At 40.7% G+C, this 24,044-nt stretch overlaps 1 protein-coding gene and 1 non-coding gene across 3 annotated transcripts in view; one reads left to right on the top strand and one right to left on the bottom strand.

Annotated features, from left to right (window-relative positions):
- The window catches only part of REPS2 (RALBP1 associated Eps domain containing 2), a 208,679-nt gene that overhangs the window by 70,366 nt on the left and 114,269 nt on the right, over nt 1–24,044 (top strand). For both annotated transcript variants that reach the window (XM_024569913.3, XM_024569912.3), the window contains exon 6: nt 21,552–21,690. In XM_024569913.3, the coding sequence (XP_024425681.2) occupies nt 21,552–21,690 (139 nt within the window). The remainder of the gene's footprint in view (nt 1–21,551; nt 21,691–24,044) is intronic.
- On the bottom strand, nt 5,801–5,904 carry LOC112313416 (U6 spliceosomal RNA). The gene has a single exon (XR_002975690.1). It is a non-coding gene; the product is annotated as a U6 spliceosomal RNA (small nuclear RNA).

The raw sequence follows: 24,044 nt of genomic DNA, 5'->3' as shown, positions 1-24,044 counted from the left end.
AACAAAGGAGAGAATGCTGCTAATTACTTCAAAGATAAGGATGTTACAGCTCAAGGGGGAATGTGGTTGAACTGGTTACACTCCATACTTGGGAGGTTTAGCACAGACTTTAAGAAGTTAAAGATACTCAGTAAACATTTGCTGCCTCAATTCAGGGTGAGGGAGTTATAGCAAAAGCAAGTCTCATAGCAGCCTAGGTACAATGTAGGCCTGATTCCCCACTGGAGAACCTGTCCGTGGGCATGGGTCCTGCCTGCCAGACCTTGCTCCCACTGGCTTTTCCGAGTGGGACCTGGGCTACATTTCCCACACATGGAACAGTTCCCTATATACCTCTGCCTTATTTATTGTTTATTATCACTCATCTAGTGCATAGTTAGCTGTTGCCCGTTTGTTTGGTGCTTCTGATTACATTGCAACCTTTTGGAAGGCAGACGTAGTTTTTCTGTATTCTCCTTTATTGCCTAGTTCAATGCTGTTCAGAGAACAATTATTTTACAAGTGGCAGCAACTGCTTTTCCTCATATGTAAAGATACAAAAGAAATACTGTGGCAGAGGCACAAATGATATTTCAGTTTTTCCTGACTACACCATTGCTTAGAACATTTCAGCTTCCATTTCTACATTATTTTCCTTTGGATAAAGAGGTCTTACATTTCCCCCCCCTGTATTTGCCACTATTTTCTTGTGTAGTATCTCTGAGTCTTGTGCTGAGGAAGTCATGGTCTCAAAAAAAGTGTGTGTGTGTGCATGTGTGTCTACATGAGAGAAGTTATGAAAAAACTTGGTTCACTGTTTGACCCTAAAGACAACAGGAAGTAGGGTGGTTTGTATAACACTTCAACTGTCCAAATTGGGAAGAGGATCATTTATGCGCAGGCAGTTCTGCTCAAAATAGGGTGGTGTCAGATAACTCCCATAAGGAAGTGGGCTGGTGTCTGGACCAGAATAGACAAAGGCTAAGGAAGATCATGGTGTTTACTGAATATCACTGGGAATGGGTACTGTGGTATGCATGATACAGAACTTTATCTTCTAAGGTGGTGGTACTTTGTATACAAAGGACTTTCTTAAGGAATAATTTAACCATATGTTGGGTATTTATATTTAATGGTTCTTGCCAGCTATAATATCTAGGTACTGTTATATCTGTTAGTATAGATGAGTTAACTGGCTGAGAGAGGTTAAGACCTAAGGTTTTATTTATAACTCCTAAGTGGCAGAACCAGAGTTTGAACCCAGGCCTGCCCAATGTCAAAACTTGCATTTTAAAATACTTGGCTATGCATTAGAGGCCCATGTTACAAGGAGGCTAGGTTCTAAAGTTGCTGCATAAACAAACATTGGCAGTAGTAAAAAAATATTCCTGAAAATCCCTTATTGGTACCACACTGCAGAGCCAAGATGCCATTCTCTCCTAGGTCCCATAGAGCTCACTTTTACTCTTGAGTTAGAACAGATAGCTGTTTCTTCAGATAAGTCCCAGATGTAGCAGTTGTATTTAAAGGTCCTGTGGTACAAAAATATGTGTCTTTAAGCACAAGAATCACACCCACCACGGTGGAGTGATGGTTACATTAGAAAAGCTATCAGAGGGACTGGGGTTTATCTAAAAAATTCTCAGGGTGTGGCTGTGCATGTTTATGCAGAGTATATTCTAGTGCCATGGAGGCCAAATTCTGAATGGTTAGAATGGTGGTCAAATAGGCAGTAAATCATGAACTTTGCAATGGTTGCATGGGGCTTACTGGCCCTTTGTACCTGGCCCCCTGGGTGGGATGGCCATGGGCTCTCACTTGGATTGGTGTCCTGTGACTCCTCTTTGAATCTCTAGGTATATCTTTTGCTGATAAACATGCTTCTTGGGTATTTCATTCAACCGATGTTTACTAAACATGTATTACATACTAGGTACTATGTTGAGAATACAAACATAAGTTATAATACTCCCATTCCCTGCCCTCATGAAGCTTATAGAATATTGAGGGATATAGCCATTAATCAAACCATCACAGTGTGAAGTGAATGGAAATTACAGTGTGCTTGATGATTAAAAATGGTGGGAGCGGGGATGGTTTTGACCTAGCCTTGGCAGGCAGGGAGTGACATTTGAGTTGAAATGAGAAGGATTCATAGGTGTTAACCAGGTGAAGGAGTGGGATTGGAGGAAATAGGCAAGAAGATAGAGGGGACTGCACACAAAGATATTTTCTTTGTGCTTGGCATTTTATACACATCATCTCGTTCACTTCTGACAGCTATTTTATGAGGGAATTTCTGTTGTTATCCCATTTTTCAGATGCTAAAACCTGAAGTTTAAAAGACTTATTTAATTTGTCCAAGGTTACAGCTAGGAAGTGGTAGGACTGGAGTTCAAACACTGGACATGATTCCTTATTCTCTGGCTCAGGAACCATATGGAAGATGATGTCATCTGTTAAGCTAAGAAGCCCTGGATGAAAAACTGGTGTTGGGAGTATTGGGGAAAGATTATAAGTTCAGCGTTGGATGTTAGAATTTGAGCTTTTGATATAGTCAAGAGGAGGTGTCAGAGATGGTAGGATATATGAGTCTGGAGTTTTGGGGAGAGCCAGGCTGGACATAAGGATTTGGCAGTGATTAGAAGGACTTACAGTATACTGCAGAAAAAATCAGACAGGTGCTCATCCAGGTCCAACCACACTCTGTGACCTTGGGGCAAGTTGTTCTCTTTTCTGTAATATGAATGACTTGGAATGGATTTCACAGTTCATTGTAATAATCTGCAACAGTCTGATTCCCTTAATGTTTATTTGGCATCAGTGAAGTTCCCCCCCTCCTGTTTGGAGCATTGCCTTCTGTTTCAGATGAGAGCAAGGGGCCTTATTTTGGGACAGCAGTATGTGGTTTTCATGGCTGATATGTTTTTCTTTCTTTAGTTCTTAGGTTTCCTTCTTATGTCTGTCAAGTTGGTTTGGCAGGACTCCATGTCCAGAAAGCAAAATGCCAACCTGAATTAGTCATGTAGGTGAGGGGATCTGAAGTGAAGGTTCTTGGTGGAAGGGGATTAATACGGATTCAGCATGGTGCTAGACTAGACCACGCTAACTTAATTCCCCTCATGTTGCCATGTTAATGTGCTGATGGCAGCCTTGCTGTCTTCTAGCTTCCTCTGTGGCCTTGTATTCAAGCCCTTCCTGCCTGATTGGGAGGAGGTGGCCTCTGGGTGCTGGGGAGGCTTTTAGGGACTCTGGGCCAGCTTTGTTGCAGCTCAAAGGCTTGGCATTTTAGAGGTACTTATGCCAAAATCAACACTCAAATTTTGGGTCTTTTTGGTTAATGTTTTAGGAATTTAAATTTTTTCGTTAAGATGGTAGATGGTTGACAGTGGTTCGCAAATAAATGGTATGTCTCCTGCTTCATCTATCATCGTGTGTTTATAGGTCATTTTATGGTTTCCTTTTCACAAGTTATTCTAAGTATCTAGACTATGTAGGCATTTGTGATTTTGCTGGTACAGGATTTAGAAATGCCCCTTTTGCTCCCATTATACTCCACTGCTTCTGTTTTTGCCATTGTTGCCAGAAACTGCCTAGTGTTAAGTCCTTGTCTTATTAACCCCTTGTCAGCTTTTGACACTGATTCATCATTTGGTGTCCATGATGTCATCCTATCCTGATTTTCCTCTCGCTTTTATGACTACCTATTCTTGATCTTTTTCAGTTCTTCTTCTTCTACCTGCCTCATACATGTTGATGAGTCCTAGATCTAATTCTCACTCTATTACTCCTTAGCTATGTGGAGGCTGATGACCACATATATTTTTCTGCTAGTCATCTTCACTCAAGAGTCCCACTGTCACTTTAAACATCTTTCCCAGAAAACTAGTTTTCATCCTTGCGTTCCTGGCTCCATCCACTCATTGGCACATGCCAGAATGCTGGTCACTGTCTCTGATTCCTCTCTCACCCATTTCCCCGATTCAGTTACCAAGTCTTGGCCATTTTACTTTCTAAATATCTCTCACCTGCCCATTCTTCTGCACTTCCCCCGTTAAGGCCATCTTCTGTCACCAAATCTGTTACATCAGCCTCTCTTTCTTCTTGCTTCCACTGTTGCCTTATTTAAATCCGTTATCCTCACTGTGGATGAAAATAATTTGAAAAATACAAATACATTCCTCCTACTCCCTTGATTGAAACCTCTCATACAATACCCGCTGCTCTCAACACATCATCCACCTTCCTGTACATGGTTCTGGGGCCTGGTGTGTGGCCCCTGCTGCTGTTCTCTTCAGTCACAACAGCCTGCTGCTTCTCTCCCTCTGTCCTCTGGCCATGCAGAGATGCTGACCATTTCCCATATGGTCCATGTTCTGTGTGGGAACCTTACTCTTCATCCTTGCTTTGCCTTCTTTGTTTTCTCCTTTGTCTCAGTTCATCTATGTGTTTTTCCCCATTGATAACACAAAGTGCGAGCATTTTCTAATATTTCTTATATATGTGAAGTTTCCATTTTTTCATTCATTTTTTTAAATTGTTGAAGTACAGTTGTCCATTTCCCCGCCATCACTTTCCCCTGCCCCATCCACCCCCACCTCCCACCCTCAATCCTAAGCCCCTTTGGCTTTGTCCATGTGTCCTTTATACATGTCCCTTCACGACCCTTCCCCTATTTTTCTCCATTATCCCCCCCCCCCCCTCTGGTTACTGTCAGTTTGTTCTTTATTTCCATGTCTCTGGTTCTATTTTGCTCGCTTGTCTGTTCTGTTGATTAGGTTCCAGTTATAGGTGAGATCATATGATATTTGTCTTTTACCTCCTAAATGCTCTCCAGTTCCATCCATGCTGTTGTGAAGGGTAGGAGCTCCTTCTTTCCTTCTGCTGCATGATATTCCCTTGTGTAAGTGTACCACAGTTTTTTGATCCACTCATTTACTGATGGGCACTTAGGTTGCTTCCAGCACTTGGCTATTGTAAATTGTGCTGCTAAACTTTTTAAGAACACTGTAGCTGTAACATATAGAGATTTTTTTTTCCATTTATTTGTAGGTAGTTGTCCAGATCTGCCAACACCATTTGTTGAAGAGGCTATTTTTACTCCATTTTATGCTTCTACCCCCTTTGTTGAATATTAATTCACCATAGAGACATGGGCTCTCTATTCTGTTCCATTGATCTATGTGTTCTTATGCCAGTACCAGACTGTTTTGATTGCAGTGGCCTTGTAATATAGTTTGATGTCAGGTATTGTGATCCCTCCTGCTTTGTTCTTCTTTTTCAAAATTGCTACAGCTATTCGGGGTCGTTTGTGTTTCCATATAAATGTTTGAAATGCTTGTTCTGCATCTGTGAAATATGTCATTGGTATATTTATAGGGATTGCGTTGTGTCTATAATTTGCTTTGGGTAGTATGGACATTTTCATGATGTTAATTCTTCCAATCCATGAGGATGGTACATGCTTCCATTTGTTTGTGTCTTCCTTAATTTCTTTCTTCAGTGTTGTGTAGTTTTCTGAGTACAGGTCTTTTACCTCCTCGGTTAGGTTTATTCCTAGGTACTTTATTTTTCTTGTTGCTATAGCAAATGGGATTTTTAAAGAAAGATTTAATTATTTATTTTTAGAGAGAGGGAAAGGGAAGGAGAAAGGAAGAGAGAGAAACATCAATGTGTGGTTGCCTCTCATTTGCCCCCTACTGGGAACCTGGCCCGCAACCCAGGCATGTACCCTGACTGGGAATCAACCAGTGACCCTTTGGTTCACAGGCCTGCACTCAATCCACTGAGCCACACCAGCCAGTGCGCAAATGGGATTTTAAAAAATATGGAACGCTTCACGAATTTGCATGTCATCCTTGTGCAGGGTCCATGCTAACCTCTGTATCGTTCCAATTTTAGTATATGTGCCGACAAAGTGAGCACCCATTTTTTTCATTCTTAAAAATGGTTCATTCCTCATCTCACTTATATGAGAAGCTCGGCCAGAGGGAGGGGCATCCAATCTTTATGGGTTTCCCATCCCAGAGGCATTTGGTATTGTCTGTTTCTTTTGTATTGTGCCAGGAATGTTTTATACATATATAAGCAAATATAGTATCCTTATACAATCCTAATATATGTGGTATATTTTTACTTGACTTTAGGGAGACAGGTTTGGCAAATGAGATCCTTCTAGCCAGATCTCATTAGGAAAAAAAAACTATTTTCAACCAAAACACTCTCGCTTTTAAAACCCTACACATACATACTATGAGGTTTTCTTCTCTTTTTGGGGTGACAAACTTAACAGTCTTTGCGATAAATTTTCAATACTCACTGTTCTTGTTACTTCAAACACAAAATAATGACAAACAATATTTAGAGAACTTTAACACCCTGTCATTCTAGTGGGGGGTTTGGGCTATGTTTTTGGTGGAAGTTTTCTAATAAACAGGGGATGGTTTTTAGACATTGCTAGTCAGGCACCATATTAATCCAAAAGTCTGTAACTTTAAAAACATTTATCTACCTTGGTTGTTTCCTTTTCCCCCTCATTCTTTTTGTTTGTCTGTTTTTTTTTTTTTTTTTTTTAAGTTCGGTTGTTAATAGCTGTGAGTTAGTTGTCATTTAGCTGTTCATATTTTTGATCATCTTTTTCTTAAATAAGTCCCTTTAACATTTCATATAATAAGGGCTGGGTGGTGATAAACTCCCTTAACGACCTTATGGGGGAAGAACTTTTATCTGCCCTTCTATTCTAAATGATAACTTTGCTGGACACAGTAATCTTGGATTAGGTCCTTGCCTTTCATGACTTGAAATACTTCTTTCCAGCCCCTTCTTGCCTGTAAGATTTCTTTTGAGAAATCAGCTGATAGTCTAATGGGAACTCCTTTGTAGGTAACTGTGTCCTTTTCTCTTGCTGCTTTTCAGAGTCTCTCCTATCTTTCATCTTGGCTAGTGTAATGATGATGTGCTTTGGTGTGTTCCTCCTTGGGTCCAGCTTCTTTGGGACTCTCTGAGCTTCCTGGACTTCCTGGAAGTCTATTTCCTTTGCCAGATTGGGGAAGTTCTCCTTCTTTATCTTTTCAAATAAGTTTTCCATTTCTTGGTCTTCCTCTTCTCCTTCTGGCACCCATATGATTTGGATGTTGGAACATTTAAAGTTGTCCCAGAGGTTCCTAAGCCTCTCCTCATTTTTTTGAATTTTTGTTTCTTCATTTTGTTCTGGTTGAATATTTCTTTCTTCCTTCTGCTCCAAACTGTTGATTTGAGTCCCAGTTTCCTTCCTGTCACTGTTGGTTCCCTGTACATTTTCCTTTATTTCACTTTGCATAGCCTTCAGTTTTTCCTCTGATTTGTGACCATGTTCAACCAATTCTGTGAGCATCCTGATTACCAATGTTTTGAACTGTGCATCTGATAGGTTGGCTATCTCTTTGTCACTTAGTTGTGTTTTTTCTGGAGTTTTGATCTGTCCTTTCATTTGGGCCATTTTTTTTGTCTCTGTGCACTCATTCTTGTTCAGTCTGAATTTCTTGCTGTGGCTCTCACCCTGCTGCAGACTTAACCATAGGTACTTGTGGCCAGAAGTAGATTACCTCTGGTCCTTGAATCCTTTTGGAATGGTTCTATTGGGTTGGCCAAAAAGTCCATTATGTTTTTTCTGTAAAATGAAAGACACACTTAAAAAAATACATAATCTTTATTATATTTTTCCATTACCACTTAGTCATCTTATACTCCCCTCCCCCCAGCAAATACCACCCTACTGTCCATGTCCATGAGTCCTTTTTCTTTTTTGCTCAATCCCTGTACCCCGCTCTTTTCACCAATAACTTTATTGATTTGTATATTTTGAGTATGTTGGCTGTCTCCCCACCATTGTCTTCTAGTGGGTAAAGACCAGAGGTTCTGTTAAACATCTTCCAATGCATAAGACATTCCCACAGCAAAAAATTATTTGGGCAAAATGTTGGTAGTACCAAGAAACTTCGGAAACCACTTTTGACACATTTGATCAGTCACAGTACCTTCTCCATACACTGCACAAATTGTTTTGCATTTCAGGTGTGTTTTTACCTTTCTTGAAAGTATAAAGCATAATATGCCAAAAGTGTTGTGTATCTTCTTGCATCTTTTGACAAGTGTTTTTTAAATGCATGCTGATATGACAGCTGTCACAATACAATCTAACAAAATTGTTTTGAATGAAATTAAAGACAACTGAGCACTACTGGAGCCATCGTATGGAAAAAACAGAACAGAGTTTTGGGCCATTCCAATAAATACCAAAGTATGTGTGTAAAGGATGGTGAGAGAAGGAATACCCTGAGGCTCTGTTGGAGTGGTGTAAAGATAAGTCCAGAGAGAATTGACAGTTTTCATAGGTAAATTATTCATCCTAAGAGTTTCAATGGGAACAGGAAAAGTATTGGGTTGGCCAAAAGTTCCTTCTGTTTTTTCCATAAGATGGCTCTAGTAGAGCTTAGTTGTCTTTAACTTCATTTGAAACAGTTTTGTTAGATTGTATTGTGACAGCTGTCATATCAGCATGTGTTTAAAAAAAAACTTACTAAAACTGGTGAATTTTTGTGTAGCTGTTTTAATATTGAAGACAGAAGAAAATAGAAACATTTTTGGCATATTATGCTTTATTATTTCAAGAAAAGTAAAAACACAACTAAAATGCAAAAATGAAAGAGATTTATACAATGTATGGAGAAGGTGCTGTGACTGATTGAATGTGTCAAGAGAGGTTTGCGAAGTCTCTTGCTGGAGATTTCTCACTGGACGATGCTCCACGGTCAGGTAGACCAGTTGAAGTTGATAGCAATCAAATTGAGACAATAGTCAACATATACCAAGCAGGAGATTGCTGACATAAACTGTCCAAATAAATAAAGTTATTGGTGAAAATGAAAAATGTGTCTTTTATTTTACAGAAAAACTAAACAGACTTTTGGGCTAACCCTGTAGTTGTTCTAGGAGGTTGACTCTGCACCAAGAGAACTTTTTTAATGGTGTGGACGATATTTTATGGGTAGGCTGGACCAGGATGCTGGGAGGATGAGGAGAGTAGAGACTGTGCCTGACAGATTGGGGTATGCTTATGTGAGGTGGCTTAGAGTTGAGTACTGAGAGAGTTGGTCTATTTGGAGAAGAAAGAAGCAGGTAAACAAGTGGGGTGTAGTAGATAATGTCTCAGGTACTCTGGTTCTCTTGTCTAATACTCAGTCCAGAGAAGTGATCCACAGGGAGGTTGTGCCCACGGGGGCTCTTTCAGGGTCCAGAGATTCTCTATTGAAGCATAATTTGGCCTGTGTGTGTGTGTGTGTGTGTGTGTGTGTGTGTGTTTTAATTTCTGTAGAGCCTCAGGCATCTTTCCTTCCTTATTTTAGATTCTTTCCTTTCTCTTTTCTGAGACCTCTGATATGCCCCCTGTGAAGTGCCCATGTCTACTGCAGCATAACATCACTTGCACATTTAGTTCTTGCCCTTTTCCTCTACTCCTCATATTGTGCTCAAACCTCGGGCTGATGAGCCACTGTAGACACACACAAGTGATCTCATGGGGGCAGGAGCTAAAAACCCACCCAGTGATGCTCTCCCTCTTCACATGGCCACAGCAAAAGTGCACTAAGTCTTCGGTTGCTTGTTTCAGATTACACAGTAAACACCACACTGTTATTTTTTGGATCATGGGTTGTGAGTTTTCAAATACTCTTGTTTAGAGCAGTTACAAATTTGAAAAATATATTTCAGAAATTCAAAACATACAAAAGGAGTAGAGTGAAGTGTCCCTTGTGTCCTCTCACCTAGACATCAATTCCCCCATCCCAGAGGCAAATGATAGAATTGATTTCTTTTGTGTCATTCCAGGAATAACTTAAGCATATACATGTGAATACAGGTATTCTTAACATGTAATTATATATAATATATAGTTCGACTTTTTTACACATATTATAGCATATTATACATCTGTTGTGAACTATGTATTTTTTTTTACCTAATAATCAACTTTAATAACATTCTATAGCAGTATATAAAGTACTTCTCCATCTTTTTGTTTTTTTTTCAAATGCATAGTATTTCATCATATGCATCTTCCATCAATCATTTAACCAGCCTCTTGATCAAAATCTAGAACTTGCAGCCACAACATTGCTTTGCATGTATATTTATAGCATTAGTTCCCAGAAATGGAATAATTGGGTGAAATGTCTACACAGTTGTAATTTTTAAAAAAGATTTTGTTTATTTATTTTTAGAGAGAGGGGAAGGTAGGGAGAAAGAGAGGGAGAGAAACATCAATCGGTTGCCTCTCACATGTGCCCCGACCAGGTACTAAACCTGCAACCCAGGCATGTGCCCTGACTGGGAACTGAACCAGCGACCTTTTGCCCTGTGGGACAACACACAGCCCACTGAGCCACACCAGTTAGGGCTACACATTTTAAATTTTTGATAGAGATTTTAGAATTGGAGACTGTATCAATTTACACACTCGCCAACAATGTATGAAAATATTTATTTTCCCACACCCATGCAAATACAATGTGGTAAAAAAATCTTATGGATCTTTGCAATCCAATAGGTGAAAAATGATATCTCAGTGTAGTTTTAATTAGTTCTCTTTATTAATGAAGTGGGATATCTTAAATTTATGAGTCATTTGTATTTCCTTTTTTGTGAATTGCTTCTTCATATCCTATTTTTTTTTCTTTTGGGTTATCGTTTCCTTATTGGTTTCTCATTTCTACCAGTCTGAAACCAGAAGCTGGTGTCTCTGTTCTTTTGGACAAGTGAGAGGCTGCAGTATATGTGGAAAACTGCTCTTTGCATGGTTGAGAGGAGGTCCTGGGTACCTAAGGGCCTGGAAGCAGGGTAGGGACCCAGTTTGTTTTCAGTTCTGGAGTGTCCAGGCTGCCTGCAACAGGGGATTTCCTGTTTATACCTTCATGACAGTAAAGTGTATTACTTAGTTTATGCGTAGGGATTAGAGCTAGGAAAATCTTCTGTTGTTAGGGATAGTAAATATCTACACAGTGTGTCTGTGCACTGACCTGTCATCATTGCTTAGTCAGCTGAGTGTTCTCCCTCTGAGTGAAATAGGAGGAAGAAAGGGAGAGGGAGGAGGAGGGACAGGGAGGGAGAGAGTATATGTGTGTTTGCCTTTGTGTGTAACAGGAAGAACTGGTTTGATAAATTTTTTTTAGGAATGCATGTTCCTTGTTCTTTATGTGACATCCTGTTTTACCAGATTCATTCCCCATTTGATGTTAAATCCTCACTGGAGTTTTACTGTCTCCTAGGAGATAAAAGATTGCTGTGTCCTCAGTGAGTTCATCGCCAACTCTACCTCGGACTGATTTTCATAGCGACAAGCCCCCTTCCTACTCACCTACTTACAATTATTTTTCAGATTTGCTAGTCCTTATTTTTGAAACATTTAACTTCAATCGATACTGAAATTTACTTTTCTCAGCCTAAACCTTTTTTTAGCTCTTACTGTATTCCTCGGGTGCTTATCATATACCCATACTTCTTAATAATTAAAGTGATGTTAATTGCTTGGTTGTTGTTTTTTGTTGTTGTTGTTGTTGTTTTTTTTACTGGGATGTACTTCTATGTGAAGGATAAAAATGTTTTGTGCTGCAGGATGAGAATGGCAAAAAGATACTGGATCACTGAAAGGTGACTCCAGAATATAAGAAGAGGATGCCTGGGATAGAAATTGAAAGATGTTTTTGGAAAAAAGTCATTGCCTCAATAGATATTAGGACTGATTTTGTGCCTTAAGGCCTTGCAAAATCCATGCTTGAGTGCAGGGGTCTCCAACCTCCAGGGCCATGGACTGTTACTAGTCATTAGCCTGTTAGGAACCAGGCTGCACAGCAGTAGGTGAGCACCAGGTGGGTGAACGAGGGAGCAAAGCTTCATCTGTATTTACAGCCATTCCCCGTCACTGGCATTACCACCTGAGCTCTGCCTCCTGTCAGATCAGTGGCATTTGATTCTCATAGGAGCACAAACCCTACAGTGAACTGCGCATGTGAGGACCGCTGCTTTAGGGAGTGGAGTGGGGTCAGGGTCAAAATGGTAGGCTGGTCCACATTAGAAGTCTAGCATCCCTGCAACAGGTTGGTTACACTATTGATGAAAGCAAATAAGCACATCTTATTTGTGGGGTCAGCGTTGCTTTTCCCTGCAAGGCGTGAACATTGCATTAAAGGCTTATGGTGTCCAGAACTTCCCTGGTAATAGCTATGGCCCACATTGATTTGGTAAATTTAGCCTCTCAGATGTAGTTGAAGACACCAGATTGAAGTCTTGATCTCAGACAGTACTTTTTAAAGCTGGAAAGGAGAGTGTTATTTGTTTCTAGCATATCCCCCAGGACCTTTTGGTCTCAGTTAATAATACTAGGCTATGAATATGGAAGGTTCCTTTACAATAGTACCACATCAGCCCCAATATAGGCCCATCAGTATTGTCCATGACCTCCGGTGAGCAGGTGGTGTCATACCCCCAATTGCCTACCCCAGCAAGTGTCACTACTGACCCAGTGTTTATTTGGCCCAGAGCTGTCCTGGTCCATTAGTGTTTGTGTGTCATTTCAGGCCTCCCAACAGTCTTGGAAGGTAGACTACTTAGAACATTACATCCTGTACTCATCTATTGGGTCAGCCACGACCACAGGGTTACCCTGGAACTACAAATATGGTGCCTACTCTCAGGGAACTTGCAGTGGAGGGGAGATGGATGTGAATCAAATGATCCCACCCCTGTATATATAATGGAAAACTGACAATTTCCCTAAAGACAAGGGAATACTTCGGTAGCATATAACAGAGAAATCTAACCTAGGGCTAGAAAGTGAGGGAAGGCTTCCACAAAGAAGTGAGGGATGACTAGGAATTAACCAGGCAAAGGAAGGGTGGTTCTGGGAGGTGAGGAAAAGAGTGTCTCATGTGGTGGTAAGACATGTCTAGAGCCTAGACAAAGGGCATGTGTTGGTCAGGATTTTTCATTGTGGACAACAGATTCTGCTCTGGCTAGGTTAAGCAAATCGGGATTTAGATAGGGAAATAGGATGTGGGCAGCCTACCAAGTTTTTGGAAGGGTTGAAGATTCAGACTATTCTAAGCTTGCAAGAATAATTCCCCAAACCACACAGCAGGACTGGATGGCTAAGGAAGCCTTGCTTCTGCCACAGTCAGAAAGCTACAGAAGTGGGCAGTTGCTACCATTGCTACATCATGCATGACCTTGACCAGCAGAATAAAGGCTTTGTTCCCTGCCTCTTTCACCATGTAACTCACTTCTAAATTAGTCTTCTGTAGGAGTATTTGTTTAGTGGAACATAAGTCCTGTCTGGAATTCTGGCAGCAAAGCTTTTGGAATGGTGTAGTTTTACCTGTCCAGCCTCTGCTTTGCAGGGAGTTATGCTAAGAGAGGCAGAGTGGGTGTTGAGTGAGCAAGAGTACCACGTGTAGATAGCATGGAGAGGAGACAGCCAAAGAACTAAAAGGCCCGTGTGTTAGATCCTGGAGTGGTAGAGAGATGGGGCTGGAGAGGTGTGCAGAGCCCTCTGGGCCATGGCACCACCTCTCAGGTGAGGGGGTGGATGGCTCAGGAGTTAGGTAACTGGCTCAAGTCTCATGGTAAGTAAGTGACCATCCCAGATTTGAACCCAGTCTGTCTGCCTCCAGAACTGGCATTTTTTGCACCTCTAATTTGTAGCCACACCCTCTATAAAGCATTCCTTGAATTCAGCCCAAGTTCTTGGCACATCTGTTTCCCATCTGACCCCAGGCTGTTGAATGTAAGGGGAGGACATAGGGGGGTAGAGACCAGCAGCCTTGGTGAAAATGGCAAGGGTTGGGCTGGGGACATTAGTGCATTGGTACTAGAAGTCTATGTCCTCACCGGTCTCCTCTTACTGCTTATTTCTCATTTTATGCTCTAAGTAGACAACAAAACCCTGACAATTAATTTTAAAGGAAAAATGCCCTTCTGGAGCAGCAGATCTTTGCTTCTGACGGAAGAATTGGACACAATGATTACTCATAAGCATTCCTTATGTTAATCAAATTAGCGCTAGTGCCACATACTAAAATAACAGTGAAATGATTGAATGCCTGTATGGTATAGCTATCTACAGGATCCTTTTCTGATGTGAAAACATGCCAGATGGGCAAAAATTATGTGAGAAATAAGACAGTGCTCTGCATACTTTAATAGTTCACTGGCCAAAATCTACACCTAAACTAGATAATGGGGAGGGAGGTGTAAGTATAGCATATTCATATCCCAAGCTGAGATCCTCAATCTGCAAAATTGCCACAATGGTTTTAGGCATTGCAGTGAGATTGTTCTGAAAAGGAAACGGCACCATTGTTGCAGGAGGATGGGTGGATGGGTGGATGGATGGATGGGAGGGAGAGAACCATAGAGATTGATGATTAAGAGTAGTATTGGACCCCCACTCATGTTCTGGTTCTACCATTTACTAGGTATATGGTCTTGGTAAGCCACTTACCTTAATGCTCAGTTTCCCGTTCTGTAAAATGTGAATAGTGGGACCCACTTCACAGAATTGTTTTGAAGATGAAAATAGGTCACATATATTAGGCTCTTACAGTGTCTGGCACTAAGCAGAGTAGTGAATATGTGTTACCTACCATTCTCCTATGACTGTGATGGTCATTTAAAAAATTTTGTTTATCTTAAGTAGCTACTGTGTGTTGCCTAATAGACTCAGAGAGAACCTCTTCTGAGTTGTTGAAAATAGATCCCTAAGTGAGTCTGGCAATATGTGGTTAAAGACACCTTTGTGCATTTGTTTCCAGGGAAAAACTGATAAGCTTAAATTGATCTGTTAGGATTTAATTCAAATGAACTTTTCTACAAGAAAGAGAAGGAGAAAGAAAGAAAGAGAAATTACTTATTGCAACTTCCTGTGAATCTATACTTATTTCAAAATAAAAACTAAAAAATATGTAAAGTTCTCTAACTTCATAGGTAAGGGAGAGGGCCCAGCCTTTACTGTTGGGTGACATTATTTGATAGGTGCATGTGAAGTTCAGCTCTAGGCATTATAGGAGAGCCCAGGTTAACATTTCTGTATCTGGACCAGAATTGGCAATTTGTCCAATCATTTATTTGTTTACTCATTCAACAAATATTTATTGGGTGTTTCTTATTTGATAGGCACTGAGGATATAACAGTGATCAGAATGGACAAAATGTCCTGCCCTTGTGGATATTATACTACAGTGAGAGTGGGGTGGGAGACGGACGATAAACAAGATTTATAGAGTATAATATAGTATGGTTTAATGTGAAAACAAAATAGCTGAGCTCCATCTCCTTTTCTAGCTCCATTTAGCTTCATTTCCCCATTTAGCAGTTTTCCCACAGTTTTCCTCCAGCCCTCTTTTTTTCTTCACTGTGTACCTCCTCCCTGGAATCTCTTACCCACCCTGAAAGATAAATTCCTGTTAATCAAACACAGGAAGACTGCTGCAAAGATGCATCCCTGTGCTGTCTCCGTAGATAGTCTTCATGGACAACCAAATTATAATTAGAAAATTATTTGGGCTTAAAATCATCTAATGTCATTAGGTGGTCAAATTGCAAAATGAAGATGGCTTCATGCTTCCATCTTCAATGCAGGAATGGCTGTGGTTGGGACTGCACAGGTCTGTCTTTATCTTGGGCCTTGTTTGAAGGATAGGTTAGTTAGGGTAACAACTGCTATAACAAATATGCCCCACTTCTTAATGACTTCAGACAATAGGTGTATTTCTCCGTCATCTAACAGTTTGGCAGATAGCTTTTTTCCATATGGTGATTCAGGCTCCAGGGCTCCTCCTGTCCCATGGCTGTGCCATCCCCTATTCAAGTGGCCAATGGGTAAGAAGAGCATAGAGGAGTGCCATACAGTGCTAGCCCAGCCTGGGAGTGGTGCAAGTCACTTTTGCTCACATTACATTGGCCAGAACTCAGTCACATGGCTGCACCTAACTAACTGCAAGGGGGCCTAGAAAATCATTCCTGGGTGGGTAACCACTCGATAGCTTTTGCTATTCCAGATGATTTGTTTACTAAGGCACCTACAAGACATTGTTGAAAGATCATCACACCCTTGGGTGAAATGGCTGGACTCACAGGCAGCAATTATAAGATGCTTCCAGGGTGGGATTATATTCTAAACAGAAATGTTCTATGGTTGAAACAATATACAGACCCTTCTGAAGTTCCCCTTGACAACGCTTCCTTGCAATTCATATTATTCAACTATGCTTGATTTTTAAGATACTTCAGGGGTAAATGTCACCTTTTGGGATCTTATAAATACTATTATTTTTAATGAGTCTTTTGAAGTCTCTTTCATTATAAACAGCCTGTTTCCCCCAGAGATAATAACTTGCAGTGCCAAACATTTGCATTTCACTTGAAACAAAACCAAGGGTTTGAATGTTTTAAATATAAGCAAATCTAATTCTCCTGTGTCTACAGAAATTGTATAATGAACCATATGTATGTGACTTAACCAGACAAATGTGGATGATTTCTCTCTCTCCTTTTATTTTTTCTTAAAAATGCTGGCAGAGCTTAAAATTGGCACCAAGCAGCAAATATCTCCACCCAGCCAAGCAAACCACTGGAGCTGGAGTTGAAATGGGGGAGGTCTCTTAGGGCACATGCAAAAGTGGAGCTTTTCCTGGTTCTGGTTTCTTCTTGGAAGCCAAAGGCTCCACAGCCCACCCACCCCTGTTTCTCAATGCCTTCCTTCAATCTTTGCAATTAGGCATTCTGACTTAGGTGACTGACTTTACCTGAAAAGTTGGGTTGATTGTTGTGGTTCACTTTTGCATTCCTTTGGAGGAGATGGATCTGTGTCTCTGGGTCCTGCAAGGAGATGGCTCCCTAGCTGCTGATAGAAAAGTCCTGAGCTGCCACCTGACTACTATAATAAGTCTTTCTCTGGTGGTGGCCTTATGACCTTTTTGTCTTACTTTTGTCATAACCCTCCTTACCCTGGGATCACTTTGACCTTGGGCTGCGGTTACTGATACGGCCTTCAATGTTCTTCTTACCTTTAGTCTTTCCCCCTCCATTCTCCTCACTGAAATGTTTTTTCCTGTAACTCAAATCTGATGATTTCAGCATCTTATTTAATACTTAGCTGTGGCTCCCTATTTTCTAGATACAGTCTAAACCTCTTAACGTGGTACACTTGGGTCTTCGTGATCTGGGACTTGCTTTCTGTTTGGACCATCTTGAGGCAATTACACTAACATCTTCTCTGCAGTGGCAGCTGAGCTTATTTATATGTAGCCCAACTGAACTACTTTTAGGAGATGGCTATTTTCTCTTATTTTGGGGGTGTTTTTGCAAATGTTCCTTTTGCTTGCCTTGCCGTACATAGTCTATAGCATTGCTTCTCAAACTTGAGTGTGCTTTCAATCACCTGAAGGGCTTGTTAAACCACAGCTTCCTGGGTTCTACTCCCATACTTTATGATTCACTAGGTATGGGATAGGACCTGGGGTTCTGTATTTCTAACAAGTCCCCAGGTGATGCTGATGTGGGTAGTCTGGGGGCCACACTTTGAGTAGCAAAGCTCTAGCGTACCCTGTGTTACCATAGCATGTACTTCACTGTTTTGAGATTGCCTGTACATCTCCCTAAGTGGGCTCTAGGCTTCTTGGGAAAAAGAATCTGTTTGCCCATCGGTGTATTCCTAGTAACTAGTGTCTGGGATATTGTTGGTGTTCAATAAGTATCTGTGAATGAATGAATGAGTGGGTCACTGTTTGTGCAGCAGAGTTCAGATCATTTTGCTTTTTGTAGTGGATCAGCTTTCTTTTGGAATATTTCAGTTTTAAGGGTATGTGGAATGTGATCTACCCCTTCCATATGCACTTACCTGTCCCTGAAATACTCACTTAATGGATTTGGAACTTGAGAACTCCCCATAGCCATTAGACCATTGGTGAACTACAGGAAAGCAGTTAGGGACTTATTTTGATAGATCTCAAACTTAAGATTATGAACTGGACTCATAAGTTTTCTTTCATTAAGCACAACATGGAGTAGCATTTCTACCTCTCTTTCAATATAAGAAATACCCCTGAACTTACTAGAGCCTGTCAAAAAGTGGGCCTCATACTAATTTTTAGCATCTGCGATGTGCCTTCCAGGGACTGCATCTGGAGTAAAGGAGTATATGATATGGTTCTAGCCCTCCAGGTTGAAACTTGAGTGACGAAAACCAAGAACAATAAATGTTCAAAACTGTAATACTATAAGTATAATAAGGATTCATATTTTTATGATGCTTAAATCACTTGGTTTATTAAATCAGTTAAATACATTCTGTGAAAAGCAGGGAGAAAGAGAAGGGGATAGGTTAACATGTTTAGTGAAAGCCACTAGAAGGGCTGCGTGATGTACAGGTTACACAATGTTCACATGCCCTCTTTTGTTGTTGTAAGACCTTTTTGGTTTTAGGGAACAGGAGCTATTCTTGCCAGCTTAAGTTTTCTCACAAAGGAGGAGGGGTTAGGATTCATATTGGAATCTAAGAAATGAGAGACAAGGAGTGGCCCCGTGGTCCTGAGGAGCAGGAGTTCTTGGTTGTTCATGCTTGGTCTGCCATGAACAGGCCCTTGCCCTAGTTGTCTTGAGTTGGCTTCGCTGTCCACTTGCTTGGCTGCCAGCAACCATCCCCAGCCCCTACTCTTTCTAGTACTTCTCTACCTCACAGGTTCTGCTCATGCTGGACTCTGGCTACCTCATGGCTTTGAGTCCCACATGGCCCTTACATCTTCAGAAGGTGCAGCTGTTCAGGGTCTGCTCTCCCTGCTTCTTGGTCTTCATATTTCTTATCTACATGCCAAAGAATGACTACCTAGCCCACACTGTTCTTATTAGAGGCAAGCTTTCTATGCCGGAGCATCCCAGAAGCCAGCAACCGGTGCCCCCTCCATTTGGACTGAGGTGAGACCCAGGGATGAAGTGGTCATGCAGTACACATGTGGCTGCCAGGCCCACCATTACAGCAGAGCTGGGGGATTGCAGTGCCCTTTGCAGTGGCTGTGGGCCTGGCAAGTACATCAGAGAACCTTTGAGACAGAGGGACTTGATGGGTAGGATCTGAGGAGGCTGAATCAGAGGAAGGGTGTCCTAGGACATAGACACAAATCTGAAACATGAAAGAGTGAGCAATCTGAAGCCTGCTGAGAGTGAGCTATGAGGAAGCTACATTATAAGGGCCCTAAAGGCCAGGTGGAAAAGGTGGATTTTGAAAAATGAGGCAATTGATCATCCTGTAAGTTTTTAAACAGAGGAATTAACCACTTTCTTCTGTCCATTCCTGATGTCAGAATAGACTCAAGACCTGCTAATAGACCACTGATGCCACTCAGGAGTGAGGTTCCGTGAGAGAGGAAGTAGAATGAGCAGTGGTCCTGGAATTGGAAAAAGGCTGACACTAACAACAGCAACTGAATATAGCAGCTTCAGTTCCTGGAGGGAAGGAATATATTCCAGGGCAGTAGTAGCTTCCATGTAAGAACCAGGGAACACAGCAGCCATACACACCACAGAGATATTGGCACCTTCGTTCTCAGGACAGCAGTGAGACTGAGCTTTCCACTTGTGTCCCGCTGGCTTTGTGAACCATCTCTGCCTGCTTAATTGTTTACTCGTAGGTGGCCGTTCTTTTCTCTCCTGCCTCCATGCCTAGATTTTTCTGTTTCTTTACTGCAGCTGTTTCTGTCAGTGCTGACCTGGAGGGCAGTGCTCCTGTAGCTCTACACGTTACCATCTGGCCAGGAACCCAGTCCAGCACACACTGATGGCCTCAACCTTGGGTTCTGCCTGCAGAACGCGCTCAGCCATCTGGGCTCATTCAGAAATTGCTGCCTGGACCATTTCAGTTTGGCTCTGGAACTTGGGTGGGATCGTTTTGGAAAGTTGTGTGGTTCATTGGGTTCTCAGACTGATTTTTGGTCTTCCTTGCTTTCTTTCTTTATATTGTTTGTTTCTTACCAGAGTGAATAGGGGCTTTCTGAAAACAACTCAGATGGAAGCAACCCAGTTAAAAAAAAAAAAAAAAGAACCTGATACGCCAGAGCCTAGCTTTGAACAACAGATAAATAAGAGGGCAGTTATTTGCTGATTGCAGGGGTTCACTTAAGGGTATGGACTAGTCACTCAAATTCTCTAAGCCTCAGTTTACTCATTTGGGAAAAGGATATGGTACCTACTGTTTCTACCTCTCAAATGTTTTGAGATGCTAGATGACATAGGGATCTGTGAAATGCTTTGTAAATTTTAAAGCTCTCTGAATTTAACGTATTAACTTAATGTGGATAGTGGCTTCCAGGGCATTTAAAAATGGTTTGATTTACATTTAGTAGAAACTCACCTAGTATGAAAACTTTAAAGATAACATCTCAAGATTATAGCACAGCTCAAAGTTTTATAGTCTCATTTCTTCTCTGAATGTCGTCAGAGGAGAGCCAGGTGTTTCTGGGAACAATTACTTCCTGGAATGGGGTGTGCATTTTGAGGGGAGCAGGGTGGAGATGGTCTGCTTTCTTTTCTAGGGATAGTAGGTAGAATGCCCTCCTAATGATTAATTCCTTGATAGTGTGCTCATAAGTGGCATCCTGATACCTTATTAGCAGTAATGCCTCTTCCTTTCTTTCCTACTCTCCTTTTGTCCTAGTGGCTTACCCTCCTTGTGTTGACCTCTTGGTTTTGTGAAGGTGTCTCTTTGCAGTAGCACCTTAGCCTTAGAGTAGATGGGAGGGATGGAGCAGAGTCCTGGGCCCCTCCTCCTAGAATCACAATTTTTGCTTCTTTTCCCACAGTGTAGCCAAGCTTTGTTTTCTTCTGCACCATTTCTCTGGTTTTCTGCATCCTTAAAGCCTCAACTTTGGCTTGCACGCCCCCTAGTGGCATGTCTGATGCACCCCTGTTACCCCATTTGTTGTTATACCATCGCTCTTCCCGGACCTAGCTCCATTACTAAATATTAACCCCAGTTCACAAATGCAGAGTGAGGGGTTGGGTGATCCTGACTTGCCTCTTGAGTGGGACTTGGGAGGTGGGATTTGAATTAGAACTTTTGACTCCCAGATTTATACAATGGGAATGTCTCAGGAAAAAATGATACAGTTATATCTTATCTAGACTATTTTATGGTTTAAAAAGAATCGATTATTTTATTATCTACTCAGCTATCGAAAGGATCAAAATATGAATATTTGAAGATAAGAATAATCATCTTTCTACCCTTCCTTCATTACATTGGAAACTTTTTCATCACTCACTGAGTGTTCAGTCTTTCATGCTCAGTCAGTCCTCTTACAACTTTGGGGAATACAAAAAAGTACAAAGCACCATGTTGACCCTTCAGAAGTTACCTTCTAGTTACAAGGCATTTAAATTATTCCCTCGAGGAAAAATAAGTATAATGCATGATACTTTTATGGGTGTTTAATATTTGTACTTCATCTCACTAAAGAGAGATTCTCTAAGCATTTGCTTATTTATTTTTGAAGTCTTTTTCAGTGGAGAGAGAACTGCAAGATAACAACAGTAATTACCCAGATGAACCGTGGAGGATAACAGAAGAGCAGCGCGAGTACTATGTCAATCAGTTCCGATCCCTTCAGCCAGACCCGGGTTCCTTCATTTCAGGTAATGAAGGCTGACAGGTGAGAATGTGGGTCCCAGATCATTGTCTCATATAAATAACAGTGCACGTCTTGAGAAATAGTTCACACAAAATGCATATGACAACCTTCTGTGACTTCAATTTGTTTCCCTCTAAGATCAAATTTCTTATCAACTACAACCCATGCAGAAAAAGACTTGGGAATGAATTGTTTCAGTTTCAAAGGGGTTAAATAGGAATTTGGGGGAACCTAGTCTAGACCCTGTGATTTATGAGCTGGGGCAGTTCTTGACATGATAAAGTGTGACACCAAGGTGACATCTTTAATTGGTTACTAATTACATTGGAGTTAGAGAAAGATGTGGTATAGCCTTCTAGAGCTAGCATCACAGTCTCCTTACATTATATTAATATATGCCTTAGAAGTTCAAATTCATGCTCGTTTTCTTTGGCTCAACACTTTCTCCTCTGGTTTTTCTGAGAGAAATTAAGATATGGGAGGAAAATTGGCCAGAGTTTTTATGTCCACATGTCAGTTCTTCTGGGTTGTCTTCAGAAATATGTATTCTTATTGAGTTCTTATATAAAATTCAAGCTGAGAGGAATTGATTTAATTCCGGTGCACCTACATTTTTATTGAGCTGAAGACTAAACAAACAGTGAAATCGTAGATTCTGGAAGAAAAATTCATAAAACTTTTTTTGTACTTCAGTTTTGAAGAATAACAATATGCCCTTGATAAATGTAACCTAACATTGAAGTGAGGACTAAGACTAATTTTCTTTTGTGAAATAAGGTGTGTAATTGAAATATACTTGTGTAAATGCAGCCGTCATTTTCTGATTCGTGGTAATTGCCTTATTGAAGGCAGAATATTGTAGATACAACAAATTAAAATGCTAACAACATGATTTTAAAGAAATAAGCAGGAACACAGATTGCATGTACTGACTGCTCGCCAACCTTACCCACTGCTTCGGTGAGTTTCTTCACAATGTATACGGATGATTAGACAAATACAAATAGGTGACTGTTAGGAACGCTTTTACTTTCTTTTAACTTCTTTATTTTGCAGAATTTCAAATATAGATATGGCTAGAGTGGTTAGTGTAACAAACCCCTATCACATAGCCCCAACGATTTTGTTTTATCTATATCCTCTCTCACCCCAGATGATTTTGTAGCAATTACCAGATCATTTCATTTGAAAATATGGGGTAGGAAAAAGTAAGTTTACAATTGTGAGTACACAAAACAGAGTTTATTGTCGCATTCTTTATTACTGTATTTTTTTAAGGATGTATCTCTAAAGAAAAGGCCTTTTTAAAAAACATAACCATAATTCATTGACACATGTTAAAAAATGAATTCCTTAATATTTATTATTAAGTCTTCATTGTTCAGAGGTCCCTGATCATCTCACAAATGCTTTTTAAAACAACTGAGTTTGACCAAGGCCAGGAGGGGTTCATATACTGTAATTAGGTGATATCTCTTTTTAAAAACATCTTTATTTTTTTAAATATATTTTATTGATTATGCTATTATAGTTGTCCCATTTTACCCCCTTTTTTCCCCTCTGCCCTGCATATCCCCTCCCACCCACACTCCCCCCCTATAGTTCATGTCCATGGGTCGTACATATAAGTTCTTTGACTTTCCCATTTCCCATACTATTCTTACCCTCCCCCTGTCTATTTTCTACCTACCATTTATGCTACTTATTCCCTGTACCTCTTCCCCGCTCTCTCCCCCTCCCCATGATAACCCTCCATGTGATCTCCATTTCTGTGGTTCTGTTCCTATTCTAGTTGTTTGCTGAGTTTGTTTTTGTTTTTTTTAGGTTGGGTTATTAACGGCTGTGAGTTTGTTGTCATTTTACTGTTCGTATTTTTTATCTTTTTCTTTTTTTTAGATAAGTCTCTTTAACATTTCACATAATAAGGGCTTGGTGATGATGAACTCCTTTAACTTGACCTTATCTGGGAAGCACTTTATCTGCCCTCCCATTCTATATGATAGCTTTGCTAGTAGAGTCATCTTGGATGTAGGTCCTTGCCTTTCATGACTTGAAATACTTCTTTCCAGCCCCTTCTTGCCTGTAAGGTTTCTTTTGAGAAATCAGCTGATAATCTAATGGGAACTCCTTTGGAGGTAACTGTGTCCTTTTCTCTTGCTGCTTCTAAGATTCTCTCCTTATCTTTAATCTTGGGTAATGTAATTATGATGTGCCTTGGTGTGTTCCTCCTTGGGTCCAACTTCTTTAGGACTCTCTGAGTTTCCTGGACTTCCTGAAAGTGTATTTCCTTTGCCAGATTGGCGAAGTTCTTCTTTATTTTTTCAAATAAGTTCTCAATTTCTTGGTCTTCCTCCTCTT

This window comes from Desmodus rotundus, chromosome X (genome assembly GCF_022682495.2).
Source record: "Desmodus rotundus isolate HL8 chromosome X, HLdesRot8A.1, whole genome shotgun sequence".
In the NCBI taxonomy this organism is placed as follows: Eukaryota; Metazoa; Chordata; class Mammalia; order Chiroptera; family Phyllostomidae; genus Desmodus; species Desmodus rotundus.
Note: the sequence above shows the minus strand (reverse complement) of the source record. Positions and strands in the feature narration are given on the sequence as shown.